At 35.5% G+C, this 21,832-nt stretch overlaps 1 protein-coding gene across 7 annotated transcripts in view; it reads right to left on the reverse strand.

The window, feature by feature from the left end:
- TSGA10 (testis specific 10) overlaps positions 1 to 21,832 on the reverse strand; it is an 87,646-nt gene that overhangs the window by 39,544 nt on the left and 26,270 nt on the right. For 4 of the 7 annotated variants that reach the window (XM_081156921.1, XM_081156920.1, XM_081156918.1 and 1 more), the window contains exons 4-11: positions 21,429 to 21,494; positions 20,892 to 21,059; positions 20,360 to 20,515; positions 18,155 to 18,325; positions 17,988 to 18,065; positions 16,944 to 17,095; positions 5,814 to 5,929; positions 3,364 to 3,518 (exon numbers count right to left, since the gene is read on the reverse strand). In XM_081156921.1, coding sequence (XP_081013047.1) covers positions 3,364 to 3,518; positions 5,814 to 5,929; positions 16,944 to 17,095; positions 17,988 to 18,065; positions 18,155 to 18,325; positions 20,360 to 20,515; positions 20,892 to 20,942 — 879 coding nt within the window. In that variant the 5' untranslated portion in view covers positions 20,943 to 21,059; positions 21,429 to 21,494. The remainder of the gene's footprint in view (positions 1 to 3,363; positions 3,519 to 5,813; positions 5,930 to 16,943; positions 17,096 to 17,987; positions 18,066 to 18,154; positions 18,326 to 20,359; positions 20,516 to 20,891; positions 21,060 to 21,428; positions 21,495 to 21,832) is intronic. The other 3 variants (XM_081156924.1, XM_081156922.1, XM_081156923.1) reach the window with 1 other exon arrangement.

Raw genomic sequence — 21,832 nt, forward strand, 5'->3', positions numbered from 1 at the left:
TTTTCAAGGGTGTGGAGAGAGGGTAGATGAGGGGAGCCAGTCAAGACTGAAACGGGTGTGATCATCTTCATGCGTCAATACTATTCCCACAATTCCTTTGAAAATTCTCCTTGATGGTGAACTAATTACAGGCGCTGTTCACACTCAGGCTAACATTAGCCCTGAAAAAGTAGGAAAAATGTTCTTTCCCTAAGTAACTAGATTTCACTTTGCCCTTTGAATTTTGAAACCCTTAGGAAGCAAGGAAACAAGATGAAAACGGAAACCTGTATTTCCAGCCAGTTCTGCTCCTGTTCATTAGACAGCTTAGCTGTGTGTGTGTGCATGTGCCTGCGCACATGTGTATGTGTTGGCTTCCTTTGTTCATGGGGCTCCTCACCAGGGCAGTATTAGCTCTGGCTTCCCATTCTGCTTCCCAGTAGCGTGGTACAGGTCCCACACCTGGCAGTCATGGATACTGGAATATGGTGAACATACCCATTGGCAAAGCAGTTCAACCCCTCTAAGCAGAAGCCAACAGAGGAAACACTCCAGAGAGAAAATACTGCTTAAAATGGAATATTTACACATGCTTTTGAAATACGATTTAATATGCTTCTAATTAAATTCTGAAAAACACTAACTGGACTTCTAGTGTTTCTGAAAGTGATTACTTGGTTAAACTTAAATATGGTTTATAAACCTTAAAAGGACTTTCTTTTATCAATACACATTCATCTTGAAAGTAAGATAGTCTCAGAAAATTGTAAAATATCCAGGGCAACAAAATTACTGGGTAGAATCCAGTAATACATCCTACCAGCCCCATTTCCTCTTCATATTGCCCTAATACCACCATTTCCAACTGTTGAAAGCTATGCCATCATTATCAATTTAATATTTCTGTACAACTTCAATATGTTTGTCCAGCCAGAGACATGCAGTGAAGTTAACTGTTAAAAATTCAAACTGGACAAGATGGTCATAAAGCCACTTACAGAAAAGAAACAAACTAAAATATTACACAAATAATTCTGGCTTTTATTACTCAAAAATCTGTGCACTTGCTTTTGAGTTTTCTAACTTTAACTGGTAGTAAGTTGTGGGGCATCTTTTTAAATTACCAATAAAATAAAAAAACTTCACCTTATTCATTAGAGTATAGACTTTTCCATAGGAATTTCTGGAATCTCCAGATTAGTCTGTGTAATTACTGCTTTTCACTATAAGGTCCTTGTAAATTGAGCTCTAAAATATCACTGTAGAAAACATTTCCTTTGAATGTCTAACACTGCTTTAAAAAGCTTTCCCCCCTCAGAGGACAGACGTGTTCATGTTCATGATCTTACATTACATGAAGTTCCTGATTTCAAATGGATTTGCAACTCAATTGCCTTGTGAAGGAAAAGATATTTTGGTACGATGAGCAGAGGGGAAGAAACGTGAGGTACAGACACAGCAGAGGGAAACGGGAGTCAGAAGGATCTGCATAATTTGTTTCTAAGTGCTAATGTTTTTACAGAAAACCATGGTTCACTATCCAAAAAGTAGTTTTTAAGTATGAGGAAAAAACTCTACCCCCCCAAAGCCATAGAATTTTCAAAACTATTAAGGTATAAATTATAAAGCAGTAAGTCAGCCTTTTAAACAACTAAACCAAAATTTACCATCTCGTGCACTTTGATGGCTTCAGTTAGGCTCACGATTCCCAAATCTATTAAATTCAGTTCAAAGTTCTCTCCAAACCTAAAAGCCCAAGAGCCTATGAGTACTTCAACTACATGTCCCAAAAATGTTGGTAACCTTCCTCTCTGAGCCCGTTCTGTTCTGTTTCCTACTTCATGCCTGACAACGATTCACGTGGCGCCTCGGTCAGAAAGCACATCTTGTCAGTCTTACTCCCAGAATAGATGTTTCTCCCACAGACACTGCCACTATCCTAAAACAGTTCTCATTTTACTCCTAACTAGTGTCCTTGTCACCATTCTCATTTCCCTATAACCCATCTTTTATGTGGATTAACAAGTGCCAGAATGTTTCTTCTAAAATAAAGATCTAACTGTAATATTTTGTTTACATTATTTCATTGATTCCCTATACCGATGATGACAGTCTAAACCTAACATTACATAGATTTTTATAATTTGTTGCTCACCTATCTCATCTCATCATCTCATCTCATCTCATCTCATCTCATCTCATCTCATCTCATCTCATCTCATCTCATCTCATCTCATCTCATCTCATCATCTCATCTCATCTCACCTCATCTATTACCCCCTTCCTCCACCCCATGCTTGCCTCTTTGCAATCTATTCTCTGGACATACTAAACTATCAAGAAATCCCACAATATTCTCTTATGAAAGCCACTGGGCTCTCCTATGAGTTGCTCTGCCTGTCTCGATTCCCTTCTCTAAAGGCGTTCTGCCTGTCTGGTCACCCTTTCTCTCACTGTACCCCCTTCCTCCCAATCTTTTCCTCGCTAATTCCTGTCAGTTTTCAGGGCAGTCCAGGCACCATCACCTCCTGGAAAGCTTTCTAGATCTTCTTCCACACCTAGTCCAACCCCCAGGTTAAATCAAGTGTGTTTCCGCAAAGCTCCTACCGCACAATGTGCATATGTCATTATGGCACTTAGCACATTCTATCACAAAAGCACCTTTATTTCTTTCTCCCACTTACACTACAGGCTTTGGAAGGCATGCCCACTCCTCCTCAGTTTCTAACAGAATACACCTGGAATGGGCCAAGAAATGCTTCTTTTATGGGTGGATAGATAAATGAATGAATTAGTTCCCTTAGTGAGGGGCAAGGCCTTATTCCAATGAGGATGCCTTTGCTTAAGACATTTGTGGAAAACAGTTTTAGAACTGCCTTCAGAATCACTTTATGAGCTAGAAAGGGGTATGAATATTTCCCTGCTTTTTTGGCAATGCCTTTTATGTTGTTCGAACAACAAAAACTGAGGGATGGAGATGATCATCTAGCTTTATTTATCAGCTCCATATGGTCTAGTCTCAATGGCTAAAGACGACGTAAAAACGAGCATCTAGTTCTGAACACAATTACAAAGGCAGTTTTAATGGAACAAACATATTGCCTCCCAAGGTGGCTACCTGAAGATATAAGTTCTGGTGAGCTTTTATAAAGAAATCAGTCTCACTGCTTCCTTTTTAATTTGAATATTTGGTATTTCAATTAGTTATTGTCAATGCATGTTAATCACAAATTAATGACAGAAAGTACATATTTCTTTAGACTAATATATTTCAAAATCAGATTTTAAAGTTTCAGCTCTCTAAAAAATATTTGAGAGAGTCCTATTATTTTATTCAGATTCAAGCTCAAACTTTTCTTTTAAACCACAGTTTTCAGAACATACTTTCATTGCCAAACTCTCTCCAAGGGATGCAATATTCTCCGACTTTTTATCCAAGCATGCTTGCAGGCATTCCTTTTCTTTAGCCATATCGTTGAGGGTTGCACCAAGAATGCTGATTTCTTCTCGCTGGGCAATACTTTGCCTTGTAAAATTATCTAAATATGTAATCACAAAGGCATTTTTTTAATCAAGATAATTTTTTCCCAGCTCAAGCAGACTGGAATACTTTTCAAAGGAAATTCTCCTATATTTTATTCAGTGACTAAAAATAAGTAACATGTCTCAAATAAAACATGGCTTCTGTGGTTAGTGATTAAAAACTAAGATGAATCATGAAATTCTAAATGACCCATAAATGTAAAGGAGCAATTAACATATTTGAATAAGAATAGCAAAGAAAAGCTCTATATACAAGTCCTCAAAGTACATTTACATTCCTGTTGGAGAGGAGAGTGTAGGTGGGTAAGTTGGGTGGAATACTATAGCCATCATTTCCCCCCTAATTGACCCTGTCTCTAGATTAGAATTACTGTTGTATATAAGATGTTATCAGATCTTAATAAAATATTCAATTGTCACGTTCAGAATCTAATGTCTTCTAATATTTTGATCTTCCAAAAATTTTCCTAAAAATTCCTAGAAAATAATCATCCCAAGACACCTGACTTGATTGTGAAAACACTGGCAAGTCAGTATCGATGCTGTGGCCTAAATGATAGGTATACAATAGTGGTTTTCAAACTGTGCTTCCTCAACCAGCACCATCAGCATCACCTGGGAAGCCCAGCCCTCCTGAATTAGAAATTCTGAGTGGCCAGAGCAATTATGTTGTAGCAAGCATCCCGCCCACGTGATTCTAATGCACAACACAGCTTGAGAGCCACTTGAGCAAACTGGTAAAGATACAAAAGCTTTGGCCATATTCCACACCAAGAAGCCTGGCTCCAGTGGTCTTATTGGCTCTCCAGCCGATTCTGACACACACCGAAGTTTGACAACCACTGGTCTACAGCTCTACTAGGGAAGCTCTGCTAGACTAGACCTCTCGGTTAATCCCTGCCAACGGCCATCCAGCGCAGCACTGAGAGGCAGTGTCATCTGCCAAGGCGATGATCTATATAGTGCTTGGGAATACATCAATTCCCTTTTCCAGGCAGGACTGTCTTTCAGGCAAACCACATGTTTTGGGTGTTCTGATATCTGAGTTCATTCCCATCGGCATAAAGTAAGGACATGAAAGCTCTGAGACAGCTCTAGGAGCTCCTTTGAAAAAAATTCCCTCACATCCCATTTAAGCTACTAGCCCATTTTTCTGCTACTCTTGGCAGCCAAGCTCCTTAAGAGTCTTCTATTGTCTCCTGTCTCTACCTCCTCATGCCCAATCCTTCTTCCACCTCTTCCCTCGTCCACATGCAAAACTATCCAGACTTTGTCCGTGTTACCAAAACCTCCAAAGTTCCAAAGCCAATCCACATTTCTTCATACTCATCTTACTTAGCTTCTCGAGTGCATCTGAAGCTCAGCTCCTTTTGAAAACATTTTGCTCTCTTGCCTCCCCAGTAACACTCACTCAGGGGTTTCTTCCTACCTCCTTGGCTTCTTCTCACTCAGTCCTGGACCCTCTTCGCCTCTGTATTTTCTCCAGGCGATTTCATGGTTTTAAAATGTCATTTATATGCTGATGTGTCCCAAATGTGTATCTTTAGCTTAGGTTTCCCTTCTGAGATAAAAACTTATCTATTTAACTGTTTACGTTACATTTTTGCTTGGACTTAAAATATCCAAAAATGAGTTCTTCAGTATTCCCCTTTTATATTTGCCTTTTTTAGTATGTTCCATCTCAATAAAAAGCACCTCCACCCACCAAATTGTTTACGCCAGACAGTTTTGAACTACATTATAGCAAATGTTAAAAATATTCCCTCTGTTTTAAAATGGCCCTTTATAGTCCTTATCAAAATTTGACTTTACAGTTATAAAAAGATTAAATTATGACCATATTTTCATAGAGATCACTGGCAAGAAACATAAATAGGAAACTTTATAAAAATAATTTTCTCTATAATCCTAGGCAATATCACAGACATAGCCAAATATTTGTACACTTTCCACCTAGAGTAATATATATGTGTACTATGTTTCATTACGAAGCCAAGAGCAAGCCGCAATTTTACACAAAAACTTGTAAGTTTAAAAGTGACCATTATAAATTAGGAGGTGTTGCTGCTTTGTTTAGCTATTTCTTCGCTGAAAAATGTGAAGCCATGTCCTATGGTGTTAAAGCTAAGTTAAAAAGTTTACTATCAATGAAAAACATTTTTTTCCATGATTGCATCTTAAACTTTTAATTTAAGGGCCTATCTCCGGGTTTATCTATGTTATAACTGAGAGAAGAAAACATTTTTCCACCAGACTTAAAGAAAAAGTAATATCAGGAAAAAATAACTCACCAATTTTTTCATCCAAGCACATAATTTTCTCCTGAGTAAGCTGTAGCTCATATTTTTTCTTAGCAAGGTGTCGTTGAGTATCAGAAAGATCTTTTTCTGTATTTTCATATAAAATTCTGTAAACATTTTAATAAAACTAATTCTGAAATTTTTATGTTTTATCAATCTCTTAGTGTATTTAAATCTAAAAACTTTTAAGAACACTGACAAACATTTTTCTTTTTAGTATTTTCCTAAAGCCACGTTATAGGAAGTTTAAAGAACAAAGGGTAAAAGGGTTCCTCGATCCTCACTCCAACATAAGCCATTAGTAGCATTTGAGTGAGCACTATCCAGTGTTTTCCATATTTTTCATACCGTTATGAATATTTTGAAGTTACCATACTATAAATTTAAAATTGAATTGATTTTTTCCACCTACACTTAATCTTTAATAATTTTCAGTCTATAATACAGTCTTCAAAATCATCATTTTCTTAGTGAAAAATATTATATGAGCAATAGCCATTCACTTTTAAGTAAATATAAACAGTTACTTCAGTATTCTCCTATTATTAGGCATTTAGGTTAACTTCAGTTTTTCTTTATTACAAATAAATCTGTAATGAACAGCATTTCATTCATTCCACATTTATTAAGTGTCTAATATGTACCAGGCAGTAGGTGTTGAGGAATCTCTAGTGAACTAGGTGGGCACTGGCCCTGCCCTCACTGAGTTCACAGTCAATACATAAATCAAATATATAATTTATTACATTATAGAAACAAGATAATCTGAAAGTCCTGCAATATAAAGAAGCATCCTAAAATATAAAGAAGCATCCTTTTAAATGTGTAGCAAAACTTGTAAGAATTTGTAAGGGAAGTCTCCTGGAGCCAAATTACAGCAGTAAGACTTTGAACTGATGTTATGTTAGATGTGGTTGGGGTTTGCCTGTCTCAGTTGTCTAGGGTCTTGTGTCTTAACTCAGAAACAAAAGATGAGGCCATAGAGATGCCTGAAAGAGAAGTATTAGAACTAAGGTCCCCTACATAAAGCCACTGAAGACTATAACATAAGTGAAAAGGTCAGACTAGACAAAATCAGCTTGTCAACCAACCACAGCTAGGCTCAGGGTAATAATAACAACTAAAAGTCTTCCTTGGCAATTCTTAATCTCAAGCTGAGAAATCGAAATAAAATCTGGTTCTGGGATGGTCATATAATCTAGAACACTTAGCAGAAATAAACACAAAACTTCTCCGGAGGGACATACCCTCAATCCAGCAAAGAATTATAGCTCAGATAAAAGCATGTTGAAAATCAGCTTGCAATTCAAATTTTAAAAACACTTTAATGACCCAAAGTTAGTGGGAGTCAAACTAAATTAGATCCCCAAGACCTTCACATTGTAGTATTTTCGTATAGAAACTTAAGAATAGTTGTGTTTAAATACTGAAACATAAAGTAATAAAATACATAATAAGAAGAAAAAAGAACCAAAGAGAACTTCAGAAGATGAAACTAAAATAATTGAAATAATTTTTAAAAACATCAGTAGACAAGTTTAAGAACATAACAGACACAGCAGAAGAGAAAATTAGTAAGTTGAAAAAAAAGCAGATCAGCAGAAATTATTTGTAATAGAGCACAGAAAAACAAGAGAGAGAGAGGTTAAGAGACATAAAAACAGAATGGGAAGGTCCAATATTCACCTAATCAAAATTCCAGGAGAGAATAAACGCAATATTCAAAAAAATAATAGCTAACATAATATACAATATCTTAGACTAAACAAACACCAATGAAAAATCTGAACACTAGCCCTGGCTGGTGTGTCTCAGTTGGTTAAATGTTGTCTTGTGCACTGAAAGGACCCCTTTTTGATTCCTGATCAGGGCACATGACCAGGTTGTGGGTTCTGTCCCTGGATGGGGTGTGTGCGGGAGACAACCGATTGAAGTTTGTCTCTCACATAGATATTTCTTTCTCTCTCCCTTCTTTTCTCTTTCTCAAATCAATAAAAACATATTTAAAAACAAAAACTAAAAATCTGAATACAACATTAAGGGAACTTAAGTCCTGGGCAGAACAAATAACAAATCTGAATCTATTGTGGCAATTATAAATGGGGGAGGGTAGAAAGATTCAAAGGAAGGAACTATTTTTACATTTAAACTGATAAAATGTAATACCATAAAAAAAAAAAAGTGTTCCGGGGCCAAAATCATAAGTTATTTGAAAGGTCCAGCCACTTAAAAAAAAACCCAAACCAAAAAGACCCCACACACTGATTACAGAATCCAACAGCAGCAGATATATTAGAATAAATAAATAAATAAATAAATAAAATTAGACTAGTAAACATATTAAAAGAGGAAGATATTAGTAATATGAAAAAAGAACCAAGGAAAAAATATATAAAAAGTATGAGAAATCTATTAGTTGAAATAAAAAATACATGATGTAAAATAGCAGAATATATATACAAACAGGGTGTCCCAAAAAATGTATACACACTTTAACAGCTGATAGCTCAAATTTAAAAATGAAATGTATTTTAATAAACACTGCCTTTATAATTATTCAGTGTGTATATACATTTTTTAGAACACTCTATAGTTACATATATATATTGTCAATTAATGTTCAGCAAATATGTCAAAGCAATGCAATAAGGAAAGGAAACTGGTACTGATTCAACTAGATTTCCATGTGGAGAAAAAGTGAATCTTGACCACTACAGCACACCATATATAAAAGACCTAACATAAAAGCTAAAATGATAATGCTTTGGGGAGAAATCATAAACATACATGTAAAAAGTTTTAACCAGTTTTAGCAAATCTAATCCAAGAATATATAAAAATTATAATGCATAATAACCATGTAGAGTTAACTTAAGAATGCAAGGTTGGTTTATAATCTAAAATTAATGTAATTCACCATTTTAAACAACTAAAAAAAGCGTAAAAAAATATCATCAGATCAATAGATTCAGAACAGGCATTTGTCAAAATCCAATATCCACTCTTCATAAGAAATCTCAGCAAATTAGGAATACAAGAGAACATTTTCAACCTGGTAATAGACATCTAGAAAATAAAATCACAATATTGATAGGTTGAATGCTTTCCTCCTAAGATCAAGAATAAATCAAGAATGAGTGTTTGCATCCTTCTATTCAACATTATGCCAGAAATCCTAGCCACTGCAATAAGGCAAGAAAAAGAAACAACAGACATTTAGATTGGAAATGAAGAAGTGAAATTCTCTTTATTCACAGACAACATGATAATCTATGTAGAAAATACTACTGTGTCTACAACAAAATTATCTTAAATAATATGTGACTTTAGCAAGATTGAAAAATATAAGAGCTATACACAAAAGTAAGTTTTGCTTCTATATACTAGCAAAAAGCAATAGGAAATTGAAATTAAAAAACATTTATAATAGCATTAAAATATGAAATAGTTAGGTATAAATATAACAAAGTGTATTCAATATTTTTACACTGCAAACTTATAAAACGCTGCTGAGAGAAAATTTTAAAGATCAAAATAAATGGAGAGATATTCTTCTGACGGATCAAAAGGCTCAATATGTTCATCAACACTTCTTCCAAAACTGATCTATAGATTCAACATAATTCTAATCAAAATCCCAATAAACATTTTGTAGATAAATGATTCTAATAACGATGATTCTAAAATTTATATAAAAATGTGGAAGACCTAGGACAGCCAAAACAACTTTAAAATGGAATAAAGTTGGAGGATTTACAGTACCTGAATTCAAGACTTATTATAAAGCTTCAATTATCAAGACAAAGTTATACCAGCATAAAGATGGAAAAATAGCCCAGCCAGCCTGGCTCAGTGGTTGAGCAATGAGCAATGATACAGGAGATTGTGGTTCGAGTCCCAGTCAGGGCACATGCCTGGGTTGCGGGCTCGATCCCCAGCAGATGGAACAGAATAGAGTTCAGAAACAGACTCACACGTATATGGTCAATTAATTTATCACTAAGATGCGAAGGCAATTCAATGGATGAATGGATAATCTTAACAAATAAGAAGCAATGGATACCCATATACAAAAACAAAACGCTCTACTTTTAATCTCATACCTTACATGTAAATGACTTCAGAAAAGGATCATAGACCTAAATGCAAAAGCTGAAACTATAAAACTGTTAGAACAAACAGCAAAAAGACCTTAGGTTTTGCAAAGAGGTCTTAAATAGAACATGAATAAAAATAATTTCATAATATTTTTATAAATAAAATAATTTCAATACTTTGTACCTCATAAAAATTAAAAACTTTTGTTCATCAAAAGCATACACTGGAAGAATATATTTTCAAAACATATATCTGACAAAGAATTTGTAGAACATATAAGGGCCTTTTACAAGTTAATGATAAAAAAATAAACAACCCAATAAAAATGGGGAATATTTGAACAGACACTGCACAAAAGTAGATATATAGATGGCAAATAAGTAAATGAACGCATGATCGACGTGACGTCACTGATCATTAGGTAAAATCAAATTAAAACCACAATATGATACTACACACCTACTCTGATTCTAGTATTACTAAAATTATAAGGGCAATACCAAGTGTTGGCAAGGATATAAAGAAACTGGAACTCTCATGCACTGCTGGTGGAAATGTAAAATGGCAAAACCATTTTGGAAAACAGTTTTACAGTTTCTTCAGAAGTTAAACATAGATCCAGCATATGACTCAGGGGTTCTAATCCTGGGTATTTACCCAGAAGAAATGAAAGCATATATATACACACAGACTTGCATTTGCAGCTCTATTTGTTATAGCCCAAAACTGAAAACAAACCAAATGTCCATTTGGTGTATCAATATAATGCAATATGACTCAAAAAATGAATCAACTGCTGGTACACCTAACAACATGGATTAATCAATCTCAACGCAATTATGCTCAATGAAATTGGATCAACAGAAGAGTAAATGGTGTACAATTCCATTTAGATAAAATTCTAGAAAACTCAAAATAATAAAAAATGACAGAAAGGCCCAGCCAGTGTTGCTCAGGGATTGATCATCGACCCAAGAACCAAGAGATCATGGTTTGATTCCCATTCAGGGCACATGTCAAGTTTTTGGGCTCAATCCCCAGTGGGGGTCGTGCAGGAGGCAGACAAAAGATGATATTTCTCTATCATTGATGTTTCTTTCTCTCCATTCCTTTCCCTTCCTCTCTCTCTAAAAAAAAATCAATTAAAAAAATATTTTTAAAAAATGACAGAAAGCAGATCAGTGGTTAGTGGCTGCCTGAGTTTGGGGTGGCATGTGGGAGGCAACATAAGGGGAGGATTACAAAGGAAACATTTGGAAATTTTATACATATATATATATGTATATATATTATATTGACTATGAGGATAATTTAATGGGTGTATACATATGTCAAAGTTTATTTAATTGTACCTTTTAAACATATGCAGGAAAGTCACATATTGTACATCAATTATACCTTAATAAAATTGTAAAAAAATACACAAAATGCTATGCTAACATCTAGAAAATATATATTCCCAAATAATAGATATAAAATTGGGAAGATTGAAATACTGGAAGAAATAAAATATAACCAATTTTCCAGTGGCAGCAGAGAGCTAAGTAGGCAGCCCTCTGGCTGACCAGGAAGCTATTAGCAGAGCCAACAACACTGTCCCTGGGTCATGGAGGCAAGGCAACAGGAGTCATATTGGTGCTACCACAGAAGCTTATTTGGCTTTTGGTGGAGCTGCCCTGGACAGTGGAGACCAATATCCTGTGCACCACAATGGACCGTTACAAGATCCTACCTAGTAATCCTCATCCAGCATGCATCTGGGGGGAAAATCACTACCTGCAGGATGGCATAATAAGTCAACAGTAAGAAAAATTTTCCCTGACCAGGTGGCCCAGTTGGCTGGAGCATCGTGTACACCAAAAGGTTGCAGGTTTGATTCTGGTGAGGACACATACTTAGGTTGCAGGTTAGATCTCTATATGATTGCCTATATGATTGCCATATAGGAGGCAATCAATTGATGCTTCTCTCTGAACTGACAAAATGGAGAACAGGGAAAACAGTATTTTAACTATATTGAATGTAGTTGGAATGTAATTGTAAAGCTTTTGGTTTTAGCCCTGACACGTAAACCTTAGAAGACACCAGTCCCATTGTTACAAGAAAAAAGATGACAAAACTGAAAATCAAAGACTTTTTGTCAAAACATCAAGATAGTGAGGTGCAGAGTACGTTGGCACCCTAAACTATGAGAAGAAAGGCAATCCAGAAAGTCACAACTGAAGTATGTTCATCTGGAGCAGAAGCCATTGAAATCATAAATGATTAAGAACATTTAAATGAAAATCCTGATGCATTGCTGGAGGCCGAGTGTGCATTAACATGAGAGTGAGAAGCTCCTAGAGGCCACAGTCTTAGAGGGAACCTCATGCTTCAGTGTGTTTACCTCCAGGAACCCCACTTAGTTCTCATTGTGAAGATCTGAGAAAGGTTCCCTTGTGCCTCTGACAGGGAAAGAATAATTATTGTAAAATATGCCTAGAGCATTCTCCCTAATAAGGTTACTCTTCAAATGAAAAGACTTTACTAGAGCCTTATCCTAGCTGGCAAAGGGCATTACCTCCACTTTACCCCCTCTACCCTTCCTGTTTCACATAGTAGATAGAAAAAAATCAAAGTTATACCACTGGAAAACACAGGTAAACATCATAGCCCAGAGATACAGATGCATTAAAAGACTGAGATTTAAGTGCATGACTACGGAACATGTTCCTTCCTGTTCTCCTAACCAGCACACTAATAGGATTCCAGAATAATCACACTGAATTACAACAGAAAGAGCTGCAGGTTGCAGACTGTCACTGAGGAGGAGTACATAGGAAGTCTAACTAAGGTCAAGAGGAGATACAAAAACCAGGACAATCAAGAAATTTGAAGCCTCTACAGCTATAACAAACATTGAACACAGCTCAACTCCTATAACCAGAGCAACATAAATATTCACATTAAAGGCCTATTTATCTGAATTAACTAATACCCTATACAATATGTCTCACTCTCAACAAAAAATTACAAGACATGCCAAAAATCAAGCAAAAACAGAACCTGCATGGTCAGAATCAGACTGTGATATTGCACAAAATGGGAATTATCCAACAGAAAACTTTAAATAAGTATGATTAACGGTTAAGGGCACTAATAGAAAAAGTAGACAACATGCAGTAACAGGTGTTTAATGTAAGCAGAGAGACAGAAATTCTGAGAGAATAACAAAAATGCTGGGGGAAAAATACTGTGAGAAAAATAAAAAGTGGCCTGCATGCAATCAGGGATAAATCATCGTGCTTGAAGACAGGTCAGTAAAAACTTCCCAAACTGAAATACAATGGGGAAAAAAAAAGTGAAAAACATATAGAACAAAATATACAAGAACTGTGGGTATAACTAAAATACCAGAAGGAGAAAAAAGAAAACAAGAGCATAAGAAATATTTGAAGTAATGGCTTAAAATTCTCCAAAATTAATGTACACTGTTTATGTGCAGAGAACTGCAAAACACTGATGAAAGAAATCAAGACCTAAAAAATAAAGAAACAGGAAAAGATTCCAAGATGGCAGCAGATTAAGTGGAAGCAACACTGATACTCTCCCAGGACCAAACTGAAATTACAACTAAAATATAGAAAAACCATCCTGAATAATCAGCTGATGACAAGATGGACCGAACCCTTATAACCAAGGTTGTAAAGTGGAGATTGAATAGAGACTGGTCAGAAGTGCGGAGGCACTTGAGGGCTGGCTGGGCTTCCACAGGTAGCAGCTGAAGTTCTAGAGGATACCTCAGCTGTGAAAAGCAGCAGGGTTTATGTCTGCTGGTGAGAGAGAGCTGGGAATGCAGGTACCCACTTAAAGGGCCAATGCATAAAATTTCATGTATAGCCACTCACCTTGGGCTCTGGTGGAGAGAGAGAAGATTGGACTAGAGCTGTGTGAAGAAAATCCAGAGGTGCTGGCTCTGAGGATAGAACTTGGAGGGAGGCCATCTGGATTCCTGTGCTGAGTCATTCCCTTATACCGCAGAGGACATATTTCTCAGGTAGACCTATACCATACAGGCAGCTTTTGCCTGGGTGGTAGGAAGCAATTGCCCAACCCACTGGAAAACCTCTCACCCCAACCTGTGGAGATTACACCTTGCTGTGGTCTACAGTCTGAGGATCATTAAGAGACAGAGAATAACAATCAGCCTGCAGGTAGAGGCAGACCTCTCGATGCTTTGAGTCTTTCCCTGATCTTCTGGAACCAGGGCTTAGAAAAGCAGATGTTGGTGTGTATCCTGGTCCTTTCCAAATGCACCCAGCCCCAGCACAGGGAGCCAGTCACAAACAGCATCTAACATTGGCCTGCACCAGAGACCCTTCAAAAAGACTGGGAGTCCAAGCAGATCTACCTAACACATAGAAACAAACCCAAACAGGCAGCCCGGGTTGTGGGCTCGATCAATGGCTCTCTCAACATTGATGTTTCTATCTCTCTCTCTCTCCCTCTCCTTCCCTCTCTCTGAAATCAATAAAGATATATACATATATTTTTTAAAAAGATATATAAATAGATCCACTGAACAAAATAGATAACCAAGAAACAAACCTACACATACATGGACAACTGACTTTCTACAAGGGTAGAAAACAATTCAGTGTAGAAAGGATAGTTTTTCAACAAGTGGTGCTGGAACAACTGGATATCCATATGCAAAAAAGTATCTATGTCTAGTATTATACACAAAGAGTAACTTGAAATGGATCACAGATTTAAATTTAGGAGTTAAAACTATAAAACTGATAGAAGAAAACATAGGAGAAAATCTCAGTTACTTTAGGCTTAATGATCTCTTTAAAAGACCATAAAAAGCAGGATATGAATTTCTGAAAATCAGTAAATTTCATTTAATCAAAATGAAGAACATATGCTCCTTAAAAGACACTGTTAAGAAAATGAAAAGGCAAGCCACAAACAGGGAGAAAATAATTGCAAAACATATACCTGACAAAGGACTTATATCTAAAATACTGAAAAAACATGTACAACTTAATAATGATATAACAATTCAATAGAGGTGTGCAAAAGATTTGAACAGACACTAAGGAAGATACATGTATGCCTCATAAGCACATGAACATATGCTTGAAATCGTTAGTCGTTGGGAAAAGCAAATTAAAACCATAATATACCTATTAAAATAGCTAAAATTAAGGTACCACACACCAAGTGTTGGTGAGGATATGGAACAACCAGAACATTCATACACTGGTGGTGCCAATGTAAAATAAAATAGGACAACCACTTTGGAAAACGGTTTAATGGTTTCTTCAAAAGTTAAACATATATCCATCACATGACTCAGTCACTCTATCTACTCTTCAGGATTTATCCAAGAGAAAGAAAAGCATATGTCCATACAAAGACTCATAGAAGAACATTCATAAGTTTTATTTGTTTAGCCCCAAACAGCAAACAACCAAAACGTCTATGACCTATATCCATACAATGGATACTACTCAGTGATAAACAGAAATAAATTCTTGATTATATGTGATGACATGGATAAATCTCAGAATAATGATGGTGAGTGAAAGTAGCCTGACAAAAGAATATATACTGTATGATTTCATTTATATAACATTAAAAAAATACAAACAAATATCTATGACAGACAGCAAATCAGTGGTTGCCTAGGGATTAGCAAGGTAGGGGACAGGGGACAGTGGGCAAGAGGAAACTTTTGGGAGCAATGGTTAGGGATACTATCCTGATTGGGGTGACAGTTATACAGGTACATACATATGTCAAAATAGACCAGACTTCAATAATACTATTAAAACAAATGTACACCAAAAAAGTTTCCAATTCTACCTGTTAGAATATTTTAATAAACTGCTAAAATGCTTTCAAAGAACTTCTGAGAACATGAGAAAATCCATGGTACACAATTAAGTGAAACTGCTCAAATATATAACTGAATATAGGATGAAGTCAATTACATAAAGTTTATACACAGATAAAAATACTTCTGGTTAGAAACAGATCTACATCAATGATAGTCTTCCCTGGGTTATGGAATCATGGGTGATTTTCTTTACACTTGATTTTCCAAGGCTTTCTTTGTTGATGTTGTTTTATTTCATTATTATTTTTATTTTACCTGAAACCTCAATGTCCTTTTAAGCCAGAAATTAACACAAAGATGAAGGGAAGAATTTGAGTGATGATCTACCCTGACAAGTGACTCCAATGTACACACCACAGACCCTTGAAAGATCACAGAGAAGACTCCGGGAACTCATATATGTGAACCAAGTATTATCCATAACTTAGTAATTTGTTTCACACACACGTGAGCTACTATTTTTCAGATGCTCACAGACACACTGAAAAGCGACCTCACTGCATCTGCAGAACCTCTAGTTTCCACATCAACAGAAACTAAAAGGGAAACAAAACCATGAACACGGGGGTCATCAGAAGCTCACTCCCTTCCACTTAGTGCCTGTAGGCCGCCTTCCTGGACTTTCTTCTGCTACAGCACCAGCATGCAGGAAGGGCTAAGCACAGCAGCCGGCGGCCAGTTGAAAAGTTCCATTACATGTTCCTGTTTCTCTGCTACGCCTTTTTATTATATTCTAAACCACACTTCTTCTAAGCTTTGTGTAAAGCCTGTGCTTTGTGTGTTCAACTCCACAACATAATTTAAGTTATAAAGTTAAATTAACAATCAAATGCCAAAGCCCAACGTGCTGTACCCAGAATGGCTTTGTAAAAGCTATTCTAGTTAAGCATTGAGGCTTTCTCCAGAGGTGAGATTGAGATGACTAAAGTTTGAGTTCTGGTGAAGTGTGGCACTGCCAATCTGTGATTGATCTTGGGGAAATCACTTAATGTGTGCTGAGGTTTCTACAGCTGCTTGGTAATAACCCTCCCCAAAATTAAAGTCAACAAATAATTTAATTACTGTTATAAAATACACTACAAAAAGCAGAGTTATTTATAATAAACTATTAGTTGTTCAAAGGCAATTTAGTTTACCTCAAAGAATTATTCTCTGCTTTTTGTCTGCCAAGTTCACTTTCTGTATCCATTGCTTTTCTTGCTAGTGATTTCATTTCTTTTTCCACAGTGGTTATGGTTTCCTTCATCAGAGTCATATTTGACATTTGCTCCATACGTTCATCATCAAGCTATACAAGTAGAATGACAAGGTTACTACCATCACTAAGAAAGTCTTAGTGATCTTCCTAAGGAGACATCTTCCCTTTGTAAAACTTGTATAGGACAAGATTTATACCATGAGATGATCAGGTTAGGCTTGAACGCTGTGGAAGGCTGCATGGACAGGGGACAAGAATAGTATATCCATCTACATTTTCCATCTGGTTCAATTTGACTTTAGCATACATATCCTATTTGCAAAAAAATTTCTTATTTGTTGTTCAACATTAACAAATTATAGCTATAAAGTGGAATTATGAAAAAAATTGTTTCCCCCATCTACTGCAATTTTCTACTCATTATAAAAACACAATGCAGATAAACTTATAAATATTCAATTAAATATGGTAACAGAAAGTCACATTCCCTTAATTCTGTTTATATAGTCATAATATCTCAAATAAAGCACCTCAAATCCTTGGTTAGTAAAATAGGTGATGCTTCCCAATTAAGTTCATTTACATATATTTTTCTCATTAATTTTCATTTCAACACAATTTTCTCTCCCCTACCTACTCTTTAGGTAGACTACCTCAGTTTCCCTGTATCTGGCAATGTTTTCTTTAATGACATAGAGATGAAAGTTTTGCTAAATTTCCTGAGAATGCATCCCTAATGGTTTTTTTTTTTAAAAGAGCACACTTTGCAACCTAACATAAAAAGGATTTTACTCCCATTTTTAGAAGGGAATAAACAATGAAGAATTGACAATTTACACCATATACACACCACCTTAAGTACTTTAGGATTAGAAGCCCTATCTTAGAAAAATAATAGAACTTCTCTGAACATAAAAAGAAAAGGAAAAGGGAAAGCCATTGACAGGTTATAGCCCAAAGTGAAAAAGTGACTTTTCTTTACGTTATGAACTGTACACTCCAGCTCCTCTATCCTTTGTTCCAAGTGAGCCTTCTCATTAAATGCTGTCTCTTGGGCAATCTGGTGAAAAAACAGAAACAAAACAAAGTGCTTTCAATGTCACTGCATTGAGTTTCACAAATGTTCACACAGATACAATTCTTCCAAACCTTTAGCCTTTCCCTCAGACTATCTCGTTCTGTAGTCATTCTTCGTAAATCAGTGAAGGCTACATCTCTTTCAGTCTCCACCCTCCGGAGGATGGCATGTGCTGTTGTTGATTTAGGAGACTTACAGCTTTTCATCATTTCTCGTCGAAGTCGGGCAATTTCTTCCTGCGCCTATTATTTAAATACACAGATAGACTCCTGTTGAACAAGCTTTAGAACAGGCATAAATATAGCTATTTATATCCAGCCAATTAAAACCCAAACCTATTATCAACAGGCAGGGAGTGGGATAATGGTATAATTTGGACTTTATACAAATAAATGCAAATGATGCTCCCCAAATGCAAATAGATGTAAACAAACAGAAGTTTGTTTTACAATATCTTTGCCAAATTTTTTAAAACTGAATGTGGAGGCAGTCAATGCAAGAGGCATTATTTACTAAGAAGTATATATGGCATACTCCATTCATTTTGTGATATAAACATGAATTCAGCACAATTCTGGTAGAATACTGGTTTAATAGATATTATCACAGTGCTCTAGTCTTTCTCCACATAAATGTATAAGCCATAGTCAAGAACTAGTTACCTTGGGCCTGGAAAGGCCCACCAATCCTACTGACAACCCGACATACTCTCTACATAATCTTCAACCATTCTCAGTTCCAAACCTATTCTATACCTGCAGATGATTTCATATTTTACTTTGTGGCTAAGTCCCATACCTTCCTTCCTCTCTATTATAATCACTATCTATTCAGCTAGTCTCCAAGTCTCAGGGAAATGAAAACTCAATTTCCAGAGCTAAGCCTTCACCAGAATCCTGGACCTCATCTCCTGAAGTGTCTTCTAAGATATTCCTGAGTCAACTATAATTATTTCCTCTCACTTTGAATAGCACTCTGTCCACTGGCTCTTTCTCCCCTGACTTCAACCATGCACAGGGCTCCCATATCTTGAAAAACTGTCACTTAAACCTGTTGTGCCCATTTACCATCCTATGCCTCTCTCTCTCTTTTAAGCATCTGTACCATGGCCTGTTCCTTACTACCCATCTTTCTATTTAAACTGATATTTCAACTGCTCAAACTAAAAACAATAAAACTAATTATAGAAGAGAATGTCATGTATCATCCATTAAATAGCTAACATAATGTTTCAATTTTTAAGTACAATAAAATCTCATTAAAACACTGCTGAGAAGGAAAAGAAATTAACAAGACTGAGAATAGAGTGTGAAAGAAAACAGATTTAACCAAAAGGATTGCACGCTATGATATAGTAGACACTGACCAATTCTTTTATATACTAAGATATATGCCCAGATTGATCCATTTCCACATGGGCAAATTCACCTATAACAAGCTTAATTAAACGGCAAAATGCAGAACCAAATGGGAGTCAGAAAATCTGGATTGAATCCTGATGTTCTTGGGCAAATCAGTTAACCTCATTAGCTTTGCCTTCTCACATATAAAATGAAGCAAACAGGCCTTATAATCATGGTCTCCAAAGTCACTTTAGTTATTTAAAAACAGATGATTAAGCTTGACTTCAAACTAAAATAAAATCCACTGAAGTGAACTTTAAAAAACTTTGAAACAAAAAATAAAAAAAAAAACCCCACTAGTATCTCCATCTTAGCCCATCATCCTGCACAAACTTGCTGTCGTTCTTAATAAAATTTGATATTTTTAAAAGAAATTATGTTGGTAATGTATGGGGTTTAATATTTGTGGATTAAAGAAACTATTTGGTTAATAGAGCTATTAATTTTAAGCTAAAAATAGAGATAAACTACAAACTGATGTTACTCTCTGAAATTAAATTATAAGGCAGTTTCTAAAGTGATTGATAGTACATCAAAATGATATGTTACTATTTTGTACTCTCCAAACTCAAATCTTTTTACCTTGAACTTAACATACCCTTCCATTTAACATTTTTCTCCATATCTTATTCCAAACATCAGACTATTTCTATGTATATGATCTTTCATGGCTATGGGGATAAAATGTGTGTGTGTGTGTACACATATACTGTATTGGAAATATATTTCATTAAAAATATCTTAAGAACAAAGGTAATTCCTAACTGGTAGTTAAATGAATTTGATTGGCAGGTTTAAGCATACCTAACAAATTGTGTATCTAGAATTAATTGTTACTACTTACATATTTTGTTTCCTTAAAACCAAGTTTACCTGTTCATAAAGGAGAAAGGTCTTGTCTCTCTCCGATGTAAGAACCTTGACATTACCCTGAATTTCTGCCAAATGTCGCTCATATTTTTCCAGCATGCACTTAAGCTCTTCGCGGTCTCGCGTTGTCCTCAAAAGGTCTACATCACAGGTTGTACCCTACAATTATTATATAAGAAATGTGAAGTTCTTCTTCGACATGATGGCAGTACACAGTCTCTAAGTACTTAAGCAAACATGATGATATAGTAAACGGAAATGATAAACAAGTTTAAAAGTCACCTCTCTTTTAAACAGCTTCATCCCAAATTGCTCCAAATTGTCTGATTAGCTCCCAACCACTACTAATGCTGGGATAAAGAACCAATTTCAATGATCCACTGTCCATCAAAGAGACCTATGTATGCCTCCCAACCTCTCTGATATACCAATTCATGTCAATCAACCTGAATTATTTCCAGATGAGGTAAATCAAAGAATAAAAGTCAGTGTTTGACCAACAAACTTAAAATATGTATAACTTTCCAAAACCTACCCGGGAAGATGGGGGTGGGCGTCTTGGACTTTTGGATCTACTTCTGATCATCTTTCTCAAGTTTTGAGCTTCACTCTTGTAGTGATCTCTGTCTGCTTCTAAAGTCTTGATAAAGGAATCAAGTCTGGAAGGAGATGTATTTTGTGTTTTTTCAGTCTCTAAAGTTATCTTGCCAGGGAGAAAAAAATTAGGCCATTATTTCAAGCTAAACTACACCATCATTTTCTACATGAAGTTGAACACAAACAGGACCCTTAAAAATAATAACTGTGGTGTTTTAAAAATAAATTTTAACCAAAAGTTCTCTCCCCCTCCATGAGAGAAAGGAGTAACAATGAAACAGCAAGAACCACATTGATCTTACACATGGGAGTACCCTTGTGCACCAAGCAGAGAGGGCTGAGTATAGAAAACAAACATGTTTTATTTTTCACAAAATCATGAGAGTCAAAACATAGGTACAATTTTTCATTGTTTTACTATACTAACAAAAATTTAAATGATTCCTTCACAAATATTTAAGAAAAATGTACTTACAGATCTAAGTCTTTTTATTGTATCTTCCAATACTATTATGTTATTTTGCTGGCAAACGAGTTCAATCTGAAAATCAAGCCAGAAAAAAATTATTTGGATTTTAAATGCTAAAACTGATTTAACTGGAAAAAGAGAATCAAAAAAGTAAGCCACTTAAAAATAAAAACATGCAGACAGTGAATTTTTTATAAAAGAAATGATACTCTACCTTTTTATATTTCCCTACCTTTGATGGTAAAAGAACCTAGGATGAAATATAACAGTTTCTTTAAATTATCTAATGTCTTGTATAAGATATTGATTATATTTTACCAAATGATTCCCCACAAATTAGAAAAAATGTTAATACTAATTATAATCCTGAAGATGATAATAGGGAAGAAATAAAAGAATGATTAGGATTT

The sequence above is a fragment of the Miniopterus schreibersii genome, assembly GCF_964146895.1.
Source record: "Miniopterus schreibersii genome assembly, chromosome: 13".
Lineage (NCBI taxonomy): Eukaryota > Metazoa > Chordata > Mammalia > Chiroptera > Miniopteridae > Miniopterus > Miniopterus schreibersii.